Source organism: Aethalodelphis obliquidens, unplaced genomic scaffold (assembly GCF_003676395.1).
Source record: "Aethalodelphis obliquidens isolate GAN/ISIS:26980383/991018 unplaced genomic scaffold, ASM367639v1 scaffold14, whole genome shotgun sequence".
Taxonomy (NCBI): domain Eukaryota; kingdom Metazoa; phylum Chordata; class Mammalia; order Artiodactyla; family Delphinidae; genus Aethalodelphis; species Aethalodelphis obliquidens.
In genome coordinates, this window is record NW_020837958.1 from 2,872,107 (window position 1) to 2,891,749 (window position 19,643).

General features: G+C 58.3%; 1 protein-coding gene across 1 annotated transcript; it reads left to right on the forward strand.

Moving 5' to 3' along the window:
- Positions 1 to 1,884: 1,884 nt before the first annotated feature.
- On the forward strand, positions 1,885 to 19,597 carry MYBPC3 (myosin binding protein C3). The gene is made up of 33 exons (XM_027114780.1): positions 1,885 to 1,924; positions 3,070 to 3,336; positions 3,914 to 4,027; positions 4,105 to 4,197; positions 4,279 to 4,427; positions 5,383 to 5,500; positions 5,991 to 6,039; positions 6,254 to 6,283; positions 6,457 to 6,510; positions 7,772 to 7,792; positions 8,061 to 8,224; positions 9,105 to 9,237; positions 9,478 to 9,480; positions 9,600 to 9,724; positions 9,804 to 9,909; positions 10,004 to 10,170; positions 10,530 to 10,695; positions 11,481 to 11,587; positions 11,673 to 11,702; positions 12,577 to 12,716; positions 12,965 to 13,036; positions 13,744 to 13,903; positions 14,220 to 14,324; positions 14,414 to 14,602; positions 15,691 to 15,825; positions 16,024 to 16,191; positions 16,925 to 17,013; positions 17,161 to 17,356; positions 17,612 to 17,751; positions 17,950 to 18,109; positions 18,211 to 18,347; positions 18,642 to 18,828; positions 19,287 to 19,597. The coding sequence occupies exons 1-33, from the start codon at positions 1,900 to 1,902 to the stop codon at positions 19,403 to 19,405; spliced, it is 3,918 nt and encodes a 1,305-aa protein (XP_026970581.1). The 5' UTR covers positions 1,885 to 1,899; the 3' UTR covers positions 19,406 to 19,597.
- The last annotated feature ends 46 nt before the right edge of the window (positions 19,598 to 19,643 follow it).

Sequence of the window (19,643 nt, forward strand, 5' to 3'; positions counted from 1 at the left end):
TGCACCTTGTCTGCTCCCCGCCCCCCATCTGATCTCTCTTTTTCTCATCTGTCCATCGGGCATTTACCAAGGATACTACCCAATGCTGGTTGCTGGGGACGTGAGGAAAGATGACACTTCGTGCCTGACTAGGAGTCAGAGCCGGTGGAAAGAACGAATCCTTAGTTGTTCTTAGAGGAATAAATCATTAAAAAGCCCTCTGCGGGCTTCCCTGGTGGCGCAGTGGTTGAGAGTCCGCCTGCCGATGCAGGGGACACAGGTTCGTGCCCTGGTCCGCGAAGATCCCACATGCCGCGGAGCGGCTAGGCCCGTGAGCCATGGCCGCCGAGCCTGCGCGTCCGGAGCCTGTGCTCCGCAACGGGAGAGGCCACAGCAGTGAGAGGCCCGCGTACCGCAAAAAAAAAAAAAAAAAGCCCTCTGCGCCTGATAAATTCTCTTTTCTTAATGCCTCAATGAAGCTTAAACTCATAACCTTTAGATTATGACCCCAGTGATGGTGATATTAATTAACAATGACAACAACACTGGATTTTCGGGCCATTTATTACATAGTAACCTTGAGAAGTGGAATCTAATATCATCCCATGTTATAGACTGGGAAACTGAGGCTCATAGAGGTCAAATAACTTGTCCAAGGTCACACAACGAGGCTTCCTGGGTGGGATCCCTGATCCCACCCCATGTGGGCCACCATGGCAGTGTGAGGTGGGAAGCTTCACGTGTCCGGAAGGGGGTCACGTGCAGCTTGGTCAGGAGCAGGAATGAAGCCTCGGAGCTCCCGTTGGCCGCAGACCGTCCTCACGGCATCCATGCTGGCAGGACCCTGATGCGGGTGAACTCCTTCCACGTACCCTAGTGCCTGGTTGCTCTGGCTCCTGGCGCACAGCAGGGGAGAGCCAGAGAAGGATGAGCAGGGAAACCTGTAAGCGTCTTGCTTCCGACAGTAGCAAGAAGAGGTGGCCGACAGCCTGGGAGTGAGGGAACTTTCCTCAGCAACCTGCAGACCTCAGAGAATCCAGATTCTAGGACCATCCGTGTTGGGGCAGACACCCACACACACCTCCTCGCCCCGAGGGCTCAGACTGGGGAAGCCCAAACATGACACCCCCTACGTGGATCTCTGAGCCCCGAGAGAGGGAAAGTCGTGCCCAGTCCCCTTTTAAAGAAGGCCCAGACACATGAGATGAGGTTTAAATATGGTTAAAATGGAAGAAAAGAATGGATTTCGGTGTTAAAAGGGATGGTAAGTTTTGACCATGTGGACAATCCTTGGGTACAGAATTCCTCCCTCCGGACTGTGAGGGACAAATGACCTTCCCTGATATTGGGTCTTGCTTACAGTAGGTCACATGTAATTTGCTTCTTTCTGTGTAGCAACTGATGTTCCTGATGTGACCTGAGCGGGGGCAGGGGGAGGGTGTGTGGAGGCAGTCACAGGGGGCAGAAGGTCACAGGGGAACACTGATGGGGGAAGCCAGGACCCCGGGCAGCCCAGCCCAGGGCTGTGCATGTAACCACCGCCCGGCAAGGATATGTTTGACCCATCAGCCTCAGGGTTATGGATCCCACACGCTCCCACCGCACAATTTGCCTGTCAGAAGGACGTACAGACAGGGCTTGGGGTACCCCTGAGGTTTATTGAGGGCTGGGGGGCAGAAGCTGTCATATTGGGCTGGCAGGGGAGGGGATGGGGCCAGCCAGGAACAATGGGGTCCCATGTTCTCCTGGAGAGCCCTTGATCTCTGGAATTTGTCTATATTTAGCAGGTGGCTGGGCAGGGTGCAGATAAGGAGGGCCTGGGGAGGGGGTGGCCCCTTATATAGTAGGGGGACGGATCCCTGCTCAGATTCTCTTTCGGTGGCCCGTGCGTGCTCCGTTCCTGGCGTGACCTCTCCCAAGATGCCTGAGCCAGGGAAGAAACCAGGTAGCTCCAGGCCTGGGGTTGGGGCTGAGCGTGGGGCAGGGAGGGCTGGGGACATCTGCAATTGGGGGCGGGCCTCGGAGCGAGTTCCTGAGGGGGTTGTTGAGGTCGAGGCCTCTGAGCCCCAGCACAGGGGCACCGTCCTCCTGGGTCCTTTTTTTGATTCTCAGTTTCTCCTTCTCATCCTTCTGATGAGAGTGAGAGTAAACCAGGGTCAGGGGCACAGAGTGGGAGAGAGCCAAGGCAGGAAGTGGGCCATCACCCCACTCTCGGGACGCAGAAGACCCCTTCCCTGCCTCCATGCCCATCTCCTGCAGCAAGGTTAGGCCTGGGCTTGCCTTTTGGGAAAAGGCTGCTGCAGGAAGGACCCCAGGATGACTCTAGACTTGAGCCAGGCTCCCTGAATGCTCTTGGACAAGTCCCTCCCCTTCTGGGTCTCAGTTTCCCCATCTATACAAGGAGGGGTTAGGTTGGTTCCTTCCAGCTCTGAGACTGTCTGCTTTCTGAGCCTGCACCCCTGTGGCCCGCACACCAGTCATGACCCCCGCAGTGGGGTATTGCAGCCCTTCTGCTCTGGGAGGGGATGGTCAAGAGGCCCCTGATCTCCAGCCAAGGGCAGAGAAAGTCACAGCCCAGAGTCCCAGTCCTGGCCTGTGCCCTCACCAAGGTCGTCCATGTCAGGGATCGTCCCCCCAGCCCCAGCTCCCTCCCAGGCCAGCCTTATCTCGGTTGCCGATTCTCAGCCTGAAGCTCTTAGAGGACAAATTTAGCCACGTCCAAGTAGGCAGAGTACTGGTCCCTTGCCAAGCGCCCCAGCTGGTGGGGTGAAAGGGGGATGGGCTTCCACAGGCTGAGAGGGTGGGGTATCCAGGGACACACCTAGCAAAATTCTTGTATGGAGGTTGGACCACAGGCCTGGCTCTCCTACCTACTGGCTATGTGATCTTGGGTAAGTCCCTTAACCCCTCTGAGCCTCAGAGTCCCCATCTGAGAAATGGACATAATAACTGCACCTACCTCATAGAGCCACTGGAGCATTAAACGAGGTGATGCATTAAAGCGCTTATCGTCGTATTTAATAAGAAGTGCTATAGGGGTGGTGTGCATGGGCAAGCCAGGGGCCCCTGCAGATTCCATTTGCCCCTCAGTTTCCGCCTTCAGCAAGAAGCCACGGTCAGTGGAGGTGGTCACAGGCAGCCCTGCCGTGTTCGAGGCCGAGACAGAGCGGGCAGGAGTGAAGGTGCGCTGGCAGCGGGCAGGCAGGGACATCAGTGCCAGTGACAAATATGGCCTGGCAGCCGAGGGCACGCGGCACACGCTGACAGTGAGGGACGTGGGCTCTGCCGACCAGGGGTCCTATGCAGTCATCGCTGGCTCCTCCAAGGTCAAGTTTGACCTCAAGGTCTTAGAAGCAGGTAAGACCTTGGGCAGCCTTCCCTGAAGTTGGAGCTACTGGGAGCAGGGGCAGCCCCACCACCTCTCCTTCGACCAGAGTGCAGGAGATGTTTTCTCACTTTCTTACCTTTGCTTCGGCTGTGCCCTCAGCCAGCAATGGCCTTTTCCCGTTTTCTGTAGCAAGACCTTTCTGAGTGTCCCCATGTGGCTCCCTGGCCTGTCTCGGCCGTTACGGAGGTGGGGGAAGTTCAGAGATGAATAAGACATAACCTGCCTTCCCACTGGACATGCCCACGCAGATGGAAACTTGGTGGGCTGTGTGTGCTGGCAGGGAAGCCCCATGAGCTCATGGGTGTGGAGGGAGCCTCAGCCCAGCCTGGGGGGCTGGACCAAGACCAGAGCCTGGGGAAGGAGAGGAGGGATGTTCAGGCTGAACCCCTGGAATGCAGGCACAGACCGCCAGTGAGGGCGAGGAGAAGGTGAGAGGCAGGCTGAATGAACCTTTGTACACACTGCAAAGGCGGGAAGGACCAGGGACAAGAAGAGGGGGTCTCTGGTTAGAAGCTGCTCCACGACCCCCCATCTGATCCCCTCCAGGGAAGGCAGAGCCTGTGCCAGGCCCTGCTCCCGCCCCTGCTGAGGCTCCTGGAGCCCCTGGAGAAGCACTGGCCTCGGCCACTGAAGTGGAAGGAGGCTCCCCGAGGCCTGAAGGTGAGGGGGCGGGTCAGGAAGGCTGGGTCAGTGGATGGGGGTGTCCCAGGGCAGGTCTCAAAGGCCTCTGTCCACAGGGTCAAGCTCAGCAGCCCCCGATGGACCCAGTGTCCCTGACGATCCCATCGGCCTCTTTGTGATGAGGCCACAGGATGGCGAGGTGACCGCGGGTGAGTGCAGGGCTGCTGCACCCAGGGTGAAGTGGGGAGGGAGGCAGCAGGGCATCCCCGATTGTCACCCCTCTCCTGCAGGTGGCAGCATCACCTTCTCAGCCCGCGTGGCAGGGGCTAGCCTCCTGAAACCACCTGTAGTCAAGTGGTTCAAGGGCAAGTGGGTGGACCTGAGCAGCAAGGTGGGGCAACACCTGCAGCTGCACGACAGCTACGATCGGACCAGCAAGGTGGGACCTGCGGGGCACGGGGGTCACGGGCATGCATGGAAAGGGGACCTGGAGAGCCCCTGGAAGGCATGGGGGGCACAGAGAGGCAGGGGGCACCATGAGACTTGAGGCACAGAGGAGGTTCACAGAAGGTCATGGGGAGCCTGGGAAGCTGGTTGGGGGGCCAGGGGCACACAGGGAGAATGGGGAGGCTCAGAGGAGGGTTATGGGGAGGCAAAGGGGACCTGTGGGACGTAGGGGGCTCGGAGGGCATGATAGTCTCAAGGGGGCATAAATAAGACTTGGGGGGTACCAGTCAGTGAGGGTGTAAAGGCCCCAGATGGATGGGTGTCAGAGCTCAAGGGACCCTCAATGATCAACCATAACAATTCTTCACAATACAGACAAGGAAACCAAAGCTTGAGAGTTTATTGTTGCTGGTCCTAGGTCACTCAGAGCCAGGCCTAGAACCTGTGCTTTGACTCTCAGCCTTTGCTCCTCCCACCCTTCCACAGTCCCAGCCCAGGCAAGGGGGCTTCTGGCAGGGCAGGGTAGACATGTACAGTTGTGTGGGCTGTGCACTGAACAAAAGTGCCTCTTTTTTTTTTGGCCGAACCACGTGGATTGCAGGATCTTAGTTCCCCAGCCAGGGATCAAACCTGGGCCCACTGCAGTGAAAGTGTGGAGTCCTAACCACTGGACCACCAGGGGATTCCCCAAAGCGCCTCATCTTGAGTGAATGCCACGTGCCTTGTAGCCACCCTTGAGTTACATTGTACCACCACCCTGTGCCAGCAGATGGCAGTCAATGTATCTTGAGAAGGGGCCCCTTTTTCTATTTATACAAAACTGTGTGGATTAATTTAAGCCCTGAGGGGTGAGAAGGTCGGTGGCCCTTAACCACCCACAGTCTCCTTTAGGGGTGAAGGGCCTCATCTCCTCGCTTCCAGTCTCCCTTGACACCTCACCTCCACAGGTCTACCTGTTTGAGCTACACATCACAGATGCCCAGGCCACCTTTGCTGGTGGCTACCGCTGTGAGGTGTCCACCAAGGACAAATTTGACAGCTGCAACTTCAACCTCACTGTCCATGGTAAGGGGCCCTCTGGTATCAGTTCTGGGTTTGGGCTCCCCATGCGTCCTGTCCCCATACCTGCCTCCACTTCCCAATACTAAGGAGGATGCTGAGCCCTGGCCATGCAACCACTGACCACATGCCCAATACTGAAAGAAACCCATCGAGGCTTCCAGGGTTGGGGTGGGGCTTGAGCCCAGATCTCATCTGGGGTCTTAGTCATCTTGGTGTCTGGGATCCTGGCACAGGTGAACAGGTGAAGGGTAAGTTGAGAGATGGGCGGGAGATGAACCACCTCAAAGGTACTGGGAATGATAAACTGCCCCACGTCCCTGGTACCTTGACCCTGGCTGGGAAAGGCTGAGAAGATGGGGTCCTGGGGCAGATGCCCATTGTCAAGGGGTCATGGATGGGCAGGTCTGCAACACCAGGAGATCCCAGGGCAGGGCTTCTGGGATCGTCCCCTCTGAAGCCTCCTCCCCTGACTCATCCCCGTCTTTGAACCCAGAGGCCATCGGCCCCGGAGACGTGGACCTCCGATCAGCTTTCCGCCGCACGTGAGTGGCCACCTCTCATCAGGGCCTGGGGGAGGCCGGTGCTGGGGTCTGAGGCCCCTTGGGGTTTGGGCCAGGGGTAATGTGGGGGGACCAGGACAGGGGGTGATATGGGGGTCAGGGCTTGGGGTGATGTGGAGGGCCAGGATAAAGAGGATGGGGATGGAAGAGAGTAAGCTCCCCTGGGCAGGTGAGAAACTGAGTCTAACCCCCACAGGAGCCTGGCTGCAGGAGGTCGGCGAATCAGGTACCCCTTCCTACCCACCTGTACATAGACCCTGGGGGTCTGAGATAGACAGGGAGAAGCCGTTCAGCCAGTGTCCCTTCCTCTCACGTCCATCCCCCCACCACGACCCCACCCCCTGCTCCCAAACCCCTTCTATGGCTCAACTGTGGCCTTATGGGGGTTCCTCTCCATAGTGATGGCCATGAGGATGCTGGGACTCTGGACTTCAGCTCGCTGCTGAGGAAGAGGTGAGCCCCTGGGTAGCAGCTCTCAGAGCAGGTGACGTGGCCCAGTTTCAAATTCTGGCACCGTGGTTTTCCAGCCGTGTGGCCCTGAGCAGGTCACCGCACCTCTCTGAGCTGGTTTCCTTGCTTGTCAAATGGGACAATCCAGGTGTTGCGAAGAGTCAGAGGGCTCAGCAGAAGTTACATCCTGTGAACTAACATCCTCACACTGTTCCCATGACCTCCTACACTTGAGTCTGCGATAGCTCATCTCAATAGGCTCTGGGGACCCAGAAGCTGGGAGAAGGCTCCAAAGCCTCAGGAATTGCCCACCTAGCCCAGTGCAATTGAGTTGTGTCCTCAGTGTCCTGTCCCTCCCTCTCCTGGACCCTGCAGTACGGTCGATGCTGCTGCAGCCCAGAAAATGAGCATGGGGGTTAAGTGCTTTGGGGAAGCAGGGCACTGGCAGGACTCCGTAGCCATCCCCACCAGGGCGGATGACAGATGACAGGGCTGGGGATCAGACTGACCTGGGTGAGGATCCCTGCTGACTGGGGAGAGTCTCTGAGCCTCAGGTTCTCCTGATACCCACCTGCCGGAGCTCAGGAGGAATAAATAAGGCCACATGTGCCGTGTAAACGGAGAGGTATGAGTGCAGGGAAGAGGGTGGAGGTGAGGACCCACAGGCTGCGGTCCACGGAGGGATGACCCATTCCTTCGTTACCAAGTCCAAGCTCAGACTGCTTGCCACACGACAGGCCAATAAATTGAGAGACAAGGTGTTGGGGCAAGGACTAGCGATTTTATTGGGAAAACCAGCAAACCGAGAAGATGGTGGACAGTGTCCCGAAGAACCATCTTCCCCAAGTTAGGATTCAGGCTTCTTTTCTACTAAAAGGGGAGGGAGTGTGGCTGGTTATTGCAGACTTCTTGGTGGAATCCTTTGTTCTTGCAGCCGGCCATGTAGGTCTGGTCACAATGTTCCTGTAAACCTCCAACAAGACAAATGTTATTTTCTGTTCTGTAATTTTTTATCTCTATACAAATGAAAAGTGCTATATACCTTTAAAGGTCAAGCCTGGGAGGCAAAGCCTTGAGAATGGGCTATCATATATAGTTTGGGCCATAGGCAACATTCTTTTACAAAGGTGCAGAGCCAGCATGACCAAGAACAGGCAACACAGTACAAGGGTTAGAGCTAAAGGAATAGATCCAATATGGAGTCAGGTTTGTTCTTCTCTGTTACACCTCTAATGTGTCCACTGCTTTTCTTCCCCACCTGGAGCAGCAGCTTCCGGACCCCGCGGTGAGTGCCCCATGAAGCTCTGCACCTGTCACCCCTACTTCAGCCAGGAGCACCTCCCAGTCCCAGCGCCCCCCCCATACTGAAGCCTTAAGCCCCCTTGAGCCCCAGCACTGGCCCAGTACCCACTCCAGCTCGAGCTGTCCCACCAGAAGGGAAGAGGCAGAGGGGCAGGGGCAGCTTCCGCTTGGGAGGGGAGGAGAGGGGCTGCAGTTTTGTCTTGGCCATGGGGACTGCCCTGAAGCCTCGCCACATGGACCGTGTGACACAGGGACTCGAGGCTGGAGGCCCCCGCGGAGGAGGATGTGTGGGAGATCCTGCGGCAGGCACCCCCGTCAGAGTATGAGCGCATCGCCTTCCAGCACGGCATCACCGACCTGCGAGGCATGCTCAAGAGGCTCAAGGGCATGAAGCGGGAGGAGAAGAAGAGCACAGGTGAGACCCCTCCCAGGGAGAGGAGAGGGCGAGGTGAGCGCCTGCGCAGACGCGCGCGCGTGCACGCATGCGCACGTACCCACGGGAAAAGAGCTGCGTCCAGCGTGGCCCAGAGACGCTCAGGAAAGGAGAGTCCAGGTGAATCCCCCCTCGTGTGGGGAAAAAGCGGGAGGGCCCAGGCAGGCACCTTGCCGCACAGAAAAAGAAAAGGGCCAAGTTAGCCCAGAGACACCACAGGAAGAGGACGGAGCCCGGGCCAGCCCTCCTCCCCCAGCCAAAGCCAGGCGGCCTCTTCCTCGCCTACCCAGCTTGGGAAAAAAAAGCCTGCTTAATTCTCCCAACACCCAAAAAAGGGGAAGAAGCCAGTTTAGCCCAGAGACCCCCGACCCGCGAAGAGAAGAGCCTGGTTAATCTTCCTCACAGGCAAACAGAACAGGTGGGTGTAGGTTAGCGCCCCTCGCCCCCAGGCGGGTCCAAGGAGAGGGCTCAGGCCAGCCCTTCCCCATCAAGGGGTTGACAAGGAGCCCTGGAAACTGAGCTGGGACAACAGAGGCGCCTGGCAGGAGGGCATAAAACCGGGGGTTGTTGGTAAAACAGTGGAGAGGAGGAGAAGGCCCGTTTGTCCCATCACCCATTCTCCTGCCAAGCTTCTGTCCTTTTGGAAAGCCCCGGACCCTATCCCTGAGTTGAGCAGGTGAAGAGGACTCCAAGGAAGACAGGAAGACAAGAGACAAGGAGGTGACAGACAGGGGTAGAGAGACAGAGTCACAGCGGAGGCACAGAGAGAGACGTGGGGAGGCAGGAGGAGGAGAGGGGCAGGACCTCGCCCTCCTCGCTGGGCGGCCCCGGGAGCAGGGGGCTGAGGGGTGGAAGCGCTCAGCCTTTCAGAAGAAGCTGCAGCCGGCCTACCAGGTGAGCAAGGGCCACAAGATCCGGCTGACCGTGGAGCTGGCCGACCCCGACGCCGAGGTCAAGTGGCTTAAGAACGGACAGGAGATCCAGATGAGCGGCAGGTGCGGGTGGGAGTGGGACCCGGGGACACTGCAGGGTGAGGAGGGGCCCTGGGGGGCTGCTCCCCGGCCGTGCTCTCCCTGCCTCTCCCTCCGCCCATGCTCTCTGGCCAGCTCTGGATCCCTGTCTCTCTGGGTCTAACTCCCCACCTTTCTGTTTCTTCCTGGCTCTATTCCCTGCTCATTTTCTCTCGGTCTCGCTCCTCCCATCGGGACGCTCCAATGGCCCCTTCTGCTCCACAGCAAGTAAGGCTCCTGGAAGGCTTGGGGCGTGGGCACGGGGGTCCCGACGGCAGTTTGAGGGGGGGCCCAGAGCCCAGGAGGTGCGTCCATGGCTCTCCTGCCCACACCCCGGCCCCGCCCAGGTACATCTTCGAGTCCGTCGGTGCCAAGCGCACGCTGACCATCAGCCAGTGCTCGCTGGCGGACGACGCGGCTTACCAGTGCGTGGTGGGCAGCGAGAAGTGCAGCACCGAGCTCTTTGTCAAAGGTGGGCCTGGCGTCCTGAGACCCTGAGAGGGGAGGGGCCCACAGAGCGGCCCACCCATCATGCTCTCTCTGCTTGGCAGAGCCCCCCGTGCTGATCACATGTCCCCTGGAGGACCAGCTGGTGATGGTGGGACAGAGGGTGGAGTTTGAGTGTGAAGTGTCTGAGGAGGGGGCCCAGGTCAAATGGTGAGTGCCAGAGGCGGGGGGCTCGGGGCGGGGCCGGGGACCTGGGGGCATCCCCAGAGGAGGCCCTGGCACCTACTGCCCACCCTCTGGCCAGGCTGAAGGACGGGGTGGAACTGACCCGGGAGGAGACCTTCAAATACCGATTCAAGAAGGACGGCCAGAGACACCACCTGATCATCAACGAGGCAACGCTGGAGGATGCTGGGCACTACGCACTGCGCACGAGCGGGGGCCAGGCTCTGGCTGAACTCATCGTTCAGGGTGAGGCCCTGGGAGGCCCCCTCAGCACTAGCGCCCCAGCCATGTAGGAGAATTGGGCAAACCCGGGATCGAGGCCTGCATGGCCTTGGACAAGTAACTTCGACACATCAGGCCTCACCTTTCTCATCCATAAAATGGGGGTGCTGAGGTGACCACCTGGAGGGTATTTGGAGGTTCAGATGGGCCTGGTTAGTGTCACCCACCCCGGCACACATGAGATTCCTTTTGTACACGGCACCGTCACAGGCACACATGCATTGCACTCATGTATTTTCTTTCACAAGCCCGAGGGATCTCCGCAGGGATTCACGCCCACACACACCCTCCCCAGCTCACTGGCTCTGCCCTATGTCCCCCAGAGAAAAAGCTGGAGGTGTACCAGAGCATCGCGGACTTGACGGTAGGCTCAAAGGACCAGGCCGTGTTCAAGTGTGAGGTGTCGGATGAGAACGTGCGGGGCGTGTGGCTGAAGAACGGGAAGGAGCTGGTGCCTGACAGCCGCATAAAGGTGTCCCACATCGGGCGGTGAGTGTGCCAGAGATAGACACACAGAGAGACAGAGAGAAACAGAGACTGACAGAGACAGGGAGAGACACAGAGAGAGAGACTGAGATAGAGACACAGAGAGAGAAGATGGTGACAAAGACAGACAGATGGATGGAGATAAACAGAAAGAGACAGACACTTAGAGACAGGACCGAGACTGAACTAGAGACAAAGAAAGTCAGACTGAGATTGAGAGACAGAGGGAGAAGCAGATGAACAGAGAGACAGATACACAGAATCAGGACAGAGACAAATAGAAAGAAAGATACAGAGAGAGACAGACAGAAGTATGGAGAGGCAGACGCCTACAGAGAAGAAGAGTCCATTGGAGACAGAGAAGGAGGGAGACAGAGACAAAGACGAAGCAGTGAGAGATACAGACAGGCTGGGAGCGCCCCCCCCCACCCCCCGCCAACTCATGACCAGGGTAGAGTAGGAGGCCTCGGAGGATGGCTCTGGCCAGGGGCCCTCATTCTCTCCCACTCCCTTACTCATGCCCCGAGCATCTGGGCCCAAGTTCACGGAGACTAATGAGACCAGCCCCTGCCCAGTCTCCAGTGGCCCAGCCGAGGGGACACATCTACACTGCTTACCTCTGAAAGCATGCAAGGGAGCTGGAAAATTCAAACACAGAGGAAGAGAGCACTTTAGAACACCATTGAGCCAGGGTGGGGTGAGGGCCCCCTGGAGCCCTGGCTGGGGTGTCCGGTGAGGCCAGGGGTGCATGGCCCAGCAGGGCCCCTTGAGCCATCACTGCCCCGCAGGGTCCACAGACTGACCATAGACGACGTCACGCCTGCAGACGAGGCGGACTACAGCTTTGTGCCACAAGGCTTCGCCTGTAACCTGTCTGCCAAGCTCCACTTCATGGGTGAGCGGGTGCTGAGGGGCATGGGGGCTCCTGCCACTGGGCCCTGCCTTCACCCTGGTGCCACTTGCTCTTGCATCTCTTGCAGAGGTCAAGATTGACTTCGTGCCTAGGCAGGGTGAGTCTTGGGCCCCTGCGTGCTGCCTCCCACGCCCTGCCCGTGTCTCCCTTCCACTCACAAGCAGAGGGAAGAAAGGAACCGGGAGTGGGGACCCTGAGGCCCAGCCCCAGCTCTGCCACTCACAACCACGGGCCACCTGCAGTCCCTCTGAGCCCCAGTTTCCTCGCCTCTAAAATGGGGATCCTGAAGTGGCTCCCCTATGGGATGGTAGGAACAATGACCTGACGTGGTGTGTGTGAGCTTCCAAATGACATCACAGAGGTGAGGTTTTATTATTAAATCTGCTTTACAAGTACCTTTCCTGCTTCTAGATTAAACTGTGTAGGATCCTAATTTCAGGAGAACAGTCCAGGCTGAGGCATGCTGTAGGTCAGGGCTTTCTAAACAGGGTTCACTGAATAGGATACTCCATTTTACAAGGGTTCCATGGTGAAATAAGTTTGGGAACCTCTTGTTGATTCAGAAGGTGCATTAAGATGTCAAATGCTCTAAAAAATCCTGCTTAACTTTGTTTAACCTCGGGTTTCCTAATTGTTTGTCCATGGAAATTTTTTTTTTTCTAGGAAGGCATTCCCAAACACAAGTTGAGAAATGCTACGCTAGGTGACCTGATGTTATGAACCTCCCTGGAAACTTCCTGGGGAGATGGAAATGTTTTAGGTCTTGACTGGGTGGTGGTTACACAGGGTGTATACATTTGTCAAAACTCATCAAGCTGTATGTTAAAGTCTTGGCATTTTAGCGTGTGCAAACTATACCTCAGTAGAATAAAAACAAAACAGCCAGGGGCATGTGCTCCTTCTAGCTTTCCTCTCTTTCATAGGCCTTAGGCCCCTTCCTCTTTCGCTGACCTGTGCCATCTCCCTGCCAGAACCTCCCAAGATCCACCTGGACTGCCCAGGTCGCGTGCCGGATACCATTGTGGTGGTGGCTGGGAACAAGCTACGCCTGGATGTTCCTATCTCCGGGGACCCTGCTCCTACTGTGATTTGGCAGAAGACCATCACAAAGGTACTGTGGATCCCTCCCCCACTTCCCCACCTGTAAAATGGGTGCATGGGACTAGTGTATGGTGGGACCTGCTCCCCCCACCACATGTACACACCCTGGCCGCTGACTAGGGGCCCAGAGGCTCAGCAGGCTGAGAGATCGGGGAGGTGGGCAAAGGAGGGACAGGGGTAGGGGTTGCTGGGCAGGGGTTCCCTCCAGGCTGAGCCAGACCCTCTCCCCTCACTCCTTCCTTCCTGCTCTGTTCCCAGAGGAATAAGGTCCCAGCCCTCGATGCATCAGGGGATGCAGGTGCCAGTGACGAGTGGGTATTTGACAAGAAGGTGAGTGAGGCTGAAGGTGGCTCATTGGCCCTTAGTCATTTTCTGCCCATGTGGTATCCAAACTCAGGGGAGGTCTCTGTGAAGGTGCCACATCTGGCAGGAGTTGTGCTCCTGCCCCTGGTAGGGTCTCCACGGGGCCCTCATGCCCCAGACAGACACACGTTCAGACCTTCAACATTGCCAGGAAGTCCTCCTGACTGGGGGCGCTCCCTGGCTCTTGTCTTCCTGAGCTGACCTTGACTTTGTGCTTCTTCCCGGCAAGGGAGTGGGGTCCCTGGCACTTTTCAATAGGAGTAGCTGCAGGGGCACCAATCAGGTCAGCTTCTCGTCCTCCACTCGCTGCTGGTTCCTCTACCCAGCTGAGGTCTTTCAGGATCCTCACAATAGCTCTGGGAGGTCCTGTTATTCCCATTCAGCAGATAGGAAAACTGAGGCATGGAGCAGACAGGCGATTGTCTAAAGTTCCATGACAGAGCTAGAGCTGGAACCTGTGACCCTTGCCCTGGTGTCGTGCCCATGGCAGGTGGTAAGGAAAGGGTCTTGGATTAGATGCTCACATGGGTGCAGTTTCCACACAGGCTGTGTCTCCCCAGCAGACCCAGCGCTGAGCTCCGTTCCCATCTCAGGGCTGTCAGCTGTTGCAGAGGCTGCAGAAGCCCCTGGGTTCTGACTTGGGTCCTTCCCCCCAACTCCTACTCCCCCGCCAGCTGCTGTGTGAGACCGAGGGCCGGGTCCGAGTGGAGACCACCAAGGACCGCAGCATATTCACCGTTGAGGGAGCAGAGAAGGAAGACGAGGGCGTCTATGTTGTCACGGTGCAGAACCCCGTGGGCGAGGACCAGGTCAACCTCACAGTCAAGGTCATCGGTGAGGCAGGGGTCCAGGTGGGGAAGCCACAGGAGCAACCAGGGAGGACCCATCCATGCACACATTTAGTCTCTAAACAAACACTGTGGGCTACATTCTTAGATCCGTAGAGGGGTCTGGGGCTAGGACCGGTGAATATGGGCAGTGCGGAGCCGTAACAGGTTGTTTGCAGGCTGGTGATGTGATCAGAACTGCATTCTGGAAAGATCGTTTTAGGCTCTGGGGGCAGTGGGGGAGGCCTGTTGGTTGGGGTGCAGTGGGGATGGGCAACGTTGGCCTCGGCCGGGCAGGGCTGATGTGGGTCCCCCCTCCCCAGATGTGCCGGATGCTCCGGCGGCCCCCAGTATCAGCAACGTGGGCGAGGACTCCTGCACGGTGCGGTGGGAGCCCCCTGCCTACGATGGCGGGCAGCCAGTCCTAGGTGAGCCGAAGGCACAAGGGACATAGCCGAGGGCAGGGGGTGCGGGGGTGCCTGCGCTCTAGACCAGAGCTCCCACCTCCCCTCGCCAGGCTACATCCTGGAACGCAAGAAGAAGAAGAGCTACCGGTGGATGCGGCTGAACTTCGACCTGCTGCGGGAGCTGAGTCACGAAGCGCGGAGCATGATCGAGGGCGTGGTCTACGAGATGCGGGTCTACGCCGTCAACGCAGTGGGCATGTCCAGGCCTAGCCCCGCCTCCCAGCCGTTCATGCCTGTTGGTGAGCCTGCCCTGCCTGCCCCGCCCCACGCCCTCCTGTCCAGGGGCCCCAGTAATAGCAGCTACTGTGTCGGTGGCGCTTACACCCGTGGTCTCCTTTAATCACCTTCATTTCACAGGTGAAGAAAGTGAGGCTCTGAGAAGTTAGATGACTTTCTCGAGGTCACCAGCTGGCAGGGGGTGGAGCTGAGAGACCTCTCCAGCCTCACTTTCCACATCTATAAAATGGGGATAATGACAGTATCTGCTTCATAGAATTGTTAGGATGAAATGAGGTCATGCAGGCGGAGCATCTGGCACACAGCAGCTCAGTAAATCATTGTTCCCTCTTCCCCACTCCCTTCAGCCAGCATTTGTTAACCAGGGAAGGGGGTGAGGGCAGTTGGGTCCCTCGGAAAGGGCCCTGGACCAGGAATCAGAGATGGGGTTTGCAGAGCCAGCTCTTTCATCCCCAGGAGGGATATCTGGAGTCATCGTCTTCCCCTGTGCCTCAGTTTCCACATCTGTATAATGGAAGTTGAGAAGGTAGAATAGACACCGAGGGTGTGGCACTCTCGAGGACACCTGTCCCTGTTGGGACATGTGAGTCTCAGGGGGAGGAGGGTGGCTGTGTGTGGTGGGGCAGACACAGGGAGGGGGGCACAGTGTGGTGAGATGGCAGGAAGAGGGTGCCTGTGGGGAGAAGGGGCCAGGCCTCTCTTTAGGAAGTGACTTCCAGTTTTCTTAGCTCTTAGTCGACTCAGTTACTCATACAGGGTCAGGAAATTTCCATGTTTTAGGCCAGTTTTTTCTTAAATTACATTTAAAGAATTTCCTCCACCATCTGACAAAAGTGGCTCTTTCTAAGCATGTTGGTGTTGTTTTGGGGCGTCTTTTCCTGTTTAGATCTCTTCTGTAATCACTGATGCTGCTTGGGTGTGTGTTTGTTTGTAAGCCTGTCTAGAGACATGTCTTTTAATGGAGCTGAAATATTTCTCAAAGTGCTTGAAAGCCAGTCGAAGGGGGAGGATTTCCCTGGATTGTGGTCCTCCAGCTGCCCTGGCTGGTGCAGACTCGCTCAGACCCCTCTCTGGCCTTCCCTCTGCCCAGGCCCCCCCAGTGAGCCCAGCCACCTGGCGGTGGAGGATGTCTCTGACACCACCGTCTCCCTCAAGTGGAGGCCCCCAGAGCGCATGGGAGCTGGAGGCCTCGACGGCTACAGCGTGGAGTACTGCCAGGATGGCTGTGAGTGCTGCAGCCCAGCCCTGGGCCCTCCGCCTCCCAGCACCCTTCTCTGAACTGCCCTCCAGGCCAGGCCAGGTCCCTGTCACCCTGCAGGGCCCCTGTCTGCAGTGGAGGCCCCAGTCGGCCACCAGGGATGTGGGCGGCAGGATGCGGACACTGCCCATGGCCTTGCCTCTTCATCCCCACCCCTGCCCCCAGGCTCGCAGTGGGTGGCTGCCCTTCAGGGGCTGACCGAGCACACATCGTTGCTGGTGAAGGACCTGCCCACGGGGGCTCGGCTGCTCTTCCGCGTGCGGGCTCACAATGTGGCGGGGCCTGGAGCCCCTGTCACCACCACGGAGCCTGTGACGGTGCAGGAGATACTGCGTGAGTGCTCCTCGTGCAGGGATGAGACCTGCCACTGACACCCTGGCCCCTGGGGTCCAGTGGAGGTGGGGGCAGTCAGGGAGACCCTACTTGGCGGGAATAAATGCTGGGCAGGGACAGGAGGGGGTCGGTGCCTATACCCGTGCCACAGGCCAGATGTGCAGAGAAGGCCTCCCTCTTGGTTTTCCATGTCAACCCCCAGTTCTGGACCAGGGAAAATGTAGGTCATTGTACCATCACCTTCGAGCTCTGTTTTGTGGGTCTCTGAGCTCCAACAGGTAGGTATTGTCCAAGTGTTAAAGACTGAGCAGTGAGGTCGCTTGTCAGATTGGTCCATGTGGGATCCACTTTCCATTATTTTGCCAACAAAGAGTCAGTCCTTTAAGGATTGGTTCTTAGAGTGGAAAGAGGCAGCAAACTGGGATGGAAACAGCAGGGGGCATGGAGTCGAAAAGCCTAGGTTTGCATCCTGGCCTGCGACTGGCTAGCTGTGTGACCTCAGATAAGTTCCTCACTCTCTCTGATCCCTGCCTGTTGTAGCAGGGTGGAGAGGCTCGGGTGGAAGCAGGAGCTTTGGGGCTGGGGTTGGGGAGCTAAAGGAGAGGAGGGCCCGGCAGGCGGCATGTTTCCTAGTTGCGGCTCTCCAGGCCCTGCCTCCAGCGGAGGGCGCTGTGGCGCTCCTTGGGCCTGCGGCTGTGGGGGCCCCCGCCGAGCCCCTCACTCGTACCCACAGAGCGGCCACGGCTCCAGCTACCCAGACATCTTCGCCAGACCATCCAGAAGAAGGTTGGAGAGCCCGTGAACCTCCTCATTCCTTTCCAGGTAGGGCTGGCCCCCTTCCCTGCCCCCACACCCCCCCCCACCCCGCCGCGTGTGTTGTCCACGCCCGGCAGACAGATGTCTCAGCGAGACTGGGGCAGTGGCCGTTAGAGAGAGCCAGGCTTGGGCGTGAGCTGTCCTCCCGCACAGGGCAAGCCCCGGCCTCAGGTGACCTGGACCAAAGAGGGACAGCCACTGGCAGGGGAGGAGGTGAGCATCCGCAACAGCCCCACGGACACCATCCTGTTCATCCGGGCCGCACACCTCGCCCACTCGGGCACCTACCGGGTGACTCTGCGCATCGAGAGCATGGAGGACAAGGCCGAGCTGGTCCTGCAGGTCGTTGGTACGTGGCGTTGGGGCTTCCCTCTGAGTCCGAGCATTTTTAGTCCCTGCGCTGGACTGCCAGGGCCCAGGGCTCAACCTGGAGCTTCTCGTCTTCCAGGCCTGGGGCCCCTCCTCTGGGATGCCCAGAGCCCCTGCAGAAGATGGCAGGCCAGGTCCTGGCAGGGGCGAGGGGGCCCCTGGAGCCTGGCATCCCCTACTCACACTCAGGCAATGTCAGGAGGTTTGGGCTTCCCACTGGGTCTGTCTCCTGCAGACAAGCCAGGTCCTCCCCAGGATATCCGGGTCACTGAGACATGGGGTTTCAATGTGGCTCTGGAGTGGAAGCCACCCCAAGATGACGGCAACACAGAGCTCTGGGGCTACACGGTTCAGAAAGCTGACAAGAAGAGCATGGTGAGCCCAGGGGCCTGGGCCCCCCGTGCGCACCCTCTCTGGGTCCAGGCAGACCTGGGCCCCAGCTGCCCCTCCCTGGTATCCTTAGACTGGTTCCCTCCACAGGGAAGGTGCTGACCCCAGGGATACCCAAGAGAGGCCCCTGGCAGGAAGTAGGGCCTGCCCCAGAGAACCCCCTACCTTTCCTCCACCCCCCAGGAGTGGTTCACCGTCGTGGAGCATTACCGCCCCACCCACTGTGTGGTGTCAGAGCTCATTATCGGCAATGGCTACTACTTCCGGGTCTTCAGCCATAACATGGTGGGGCCCAGTGACAGAGCCGCCACCACCAAGGAGCCTGTCTTCATCCCTAGACCAGGTGCTGTACCTTCACTCCCACCCCCCGCGGGCGGGGGCTGGGGCAGGGGGGCGAGCCTGGCTAGGTGTGGCCCTCTTGGTACCAAGTTCTGTCACCAACAGGCATCACGTATGAGCCACCCAACTACAAGGCCCTGGACTTCTCTGAGGCCCCAAGCTTCACCCGCCCCCTGGTGAACCGTTCGGTCATTGCCGGCTACAATGCTACCCTCTGCTGTGCTGTCCGGGGTAGCCCCAAGGTAGGGAGCTTTGGGCCCTGATCCAGGCCAACCCAGGAGACCTGGCTCGTAGGCCCCTGCCTCAGGCAGTCCTCCCCGCAGCCTGTCCCCCCGTTTTCTCTCCACTTTTGGGTATCAGGGCCCTCCCTGAACAGGGCCTTGGCATTCCTCATTGGCTCCCTGTTCATACTCGGCCCTGGGCATAGTTTGGGACTCCAGTGGGATCCCCAGAGTAGAAACACAAGTGCCTAGTCTCCCTAAGTTCCTGCCAGGTCCTCTCTCAACCTGAGAGATCTCCCTCCTTCCCATCTACAGCCCAAAATTTCCTGGTTCAAGAATGGCCTGGACCTGGGCAAAGACGCCCGCTTCCGCATGTTCAGCAAGCAGGGAGTGTTGACCTTGGAGATTAGGAAGCCTTGCCCCTTCGACGGGGGTGTCTATGTCTGCAGGGCCACCAACTTGCAAGGCGAGGCACAGTGTGAGTGCCGCCTGGAAGTGCGAGGTGAGGAACCCGCTGGGCTAGGGCCTGGGGTGGTGGCAAAGGCCGGGTGCCAGCTGGGACTCTGGGCTTTCGCTTTGCTGTCCTGGCCCAAGCAGCCGCTCTGGCTGAAAGAGCAATGACTCTGTCATGTCCAGATGGTGTTGGCTTCTGGACTTTGTCGCCAGAGCTGCTTGCCTGAGCCTTCCCGAAGGCTGGGGGTGTGTGTGTGGGGAAACACGTGTAGTGCCGGGAGGTTCAACACATGCATGGCATGGCCTCCTCTCCTGCAGTGCCTCAGTGACCAGGCTGGCTCCCTGGGGATGGCCAGGTATGTACTCCACATCACCCTGATACCCAGGGCCCAAATCAAAGGCTGAGCCCTGGCCCTTGGTCCAGGGGCAGCCAGCAGGAAATGGGGGTGCAGGTGGCTCTTAGTAGGATTTCAGTCCAGCTCATTCACAAGAGAGCCTGTGTCACAGGTGCAACTGGAGCCAACCCATGTACCAGGAGCCTGGAAGGAAGTTGGACAAGCCACCTTCTGCTGTTGGATGTGTGTGCAAGTGTGTGTGTTGGAGCTGGACTGGGGGAGCCCCAGTAGGGCAGCGTAGTTATGATGAGCAGGCATGGGGGGCACTCCCCACAGGCTAACCTGTCAGAGCTCCATCTGGAAGCTCCTCAGATCCTTGGGGCGAAAAGTGTGCGGGCTCAGGAATGGTGGCTGGGGACAGGCCTCTCTGGCCTGCCGTGTTTTCTCAGTGTATGAGGGCAATAAAAGATCGGTGCAGTCACAGAGAACTGACTCTTCTTGTCCAAGATGCTTGTTTTCAGAAAAAGCA

What these genes read in the sequence shown, in the direction of transcription:
- MYBPC3 (XM_027114780.1), top strand. Translation starts at nt 1,900, where the DNA reads ATGCCTGAGCCAGGGAAGAAACCAG. An exon ending in AGGCTCCCCGAGGCCTGAAG is followed by an intron (nt 4,028 to 4,104) that starts GTGAGGGGGCGG and finishes CTCTGTCCACAG; the next exon opens with GGTCAAGCTCAGCAGCCCCC. An exon ending in CTTCAACCTCACTGTCCATG is followed by an intron (nt 5,501 to 5,990) that starts GTAAGGGGCCCT and finishes CTTTGAACCCAG; the next exon opens with AGGCCATCGGCCCCGGAGAC.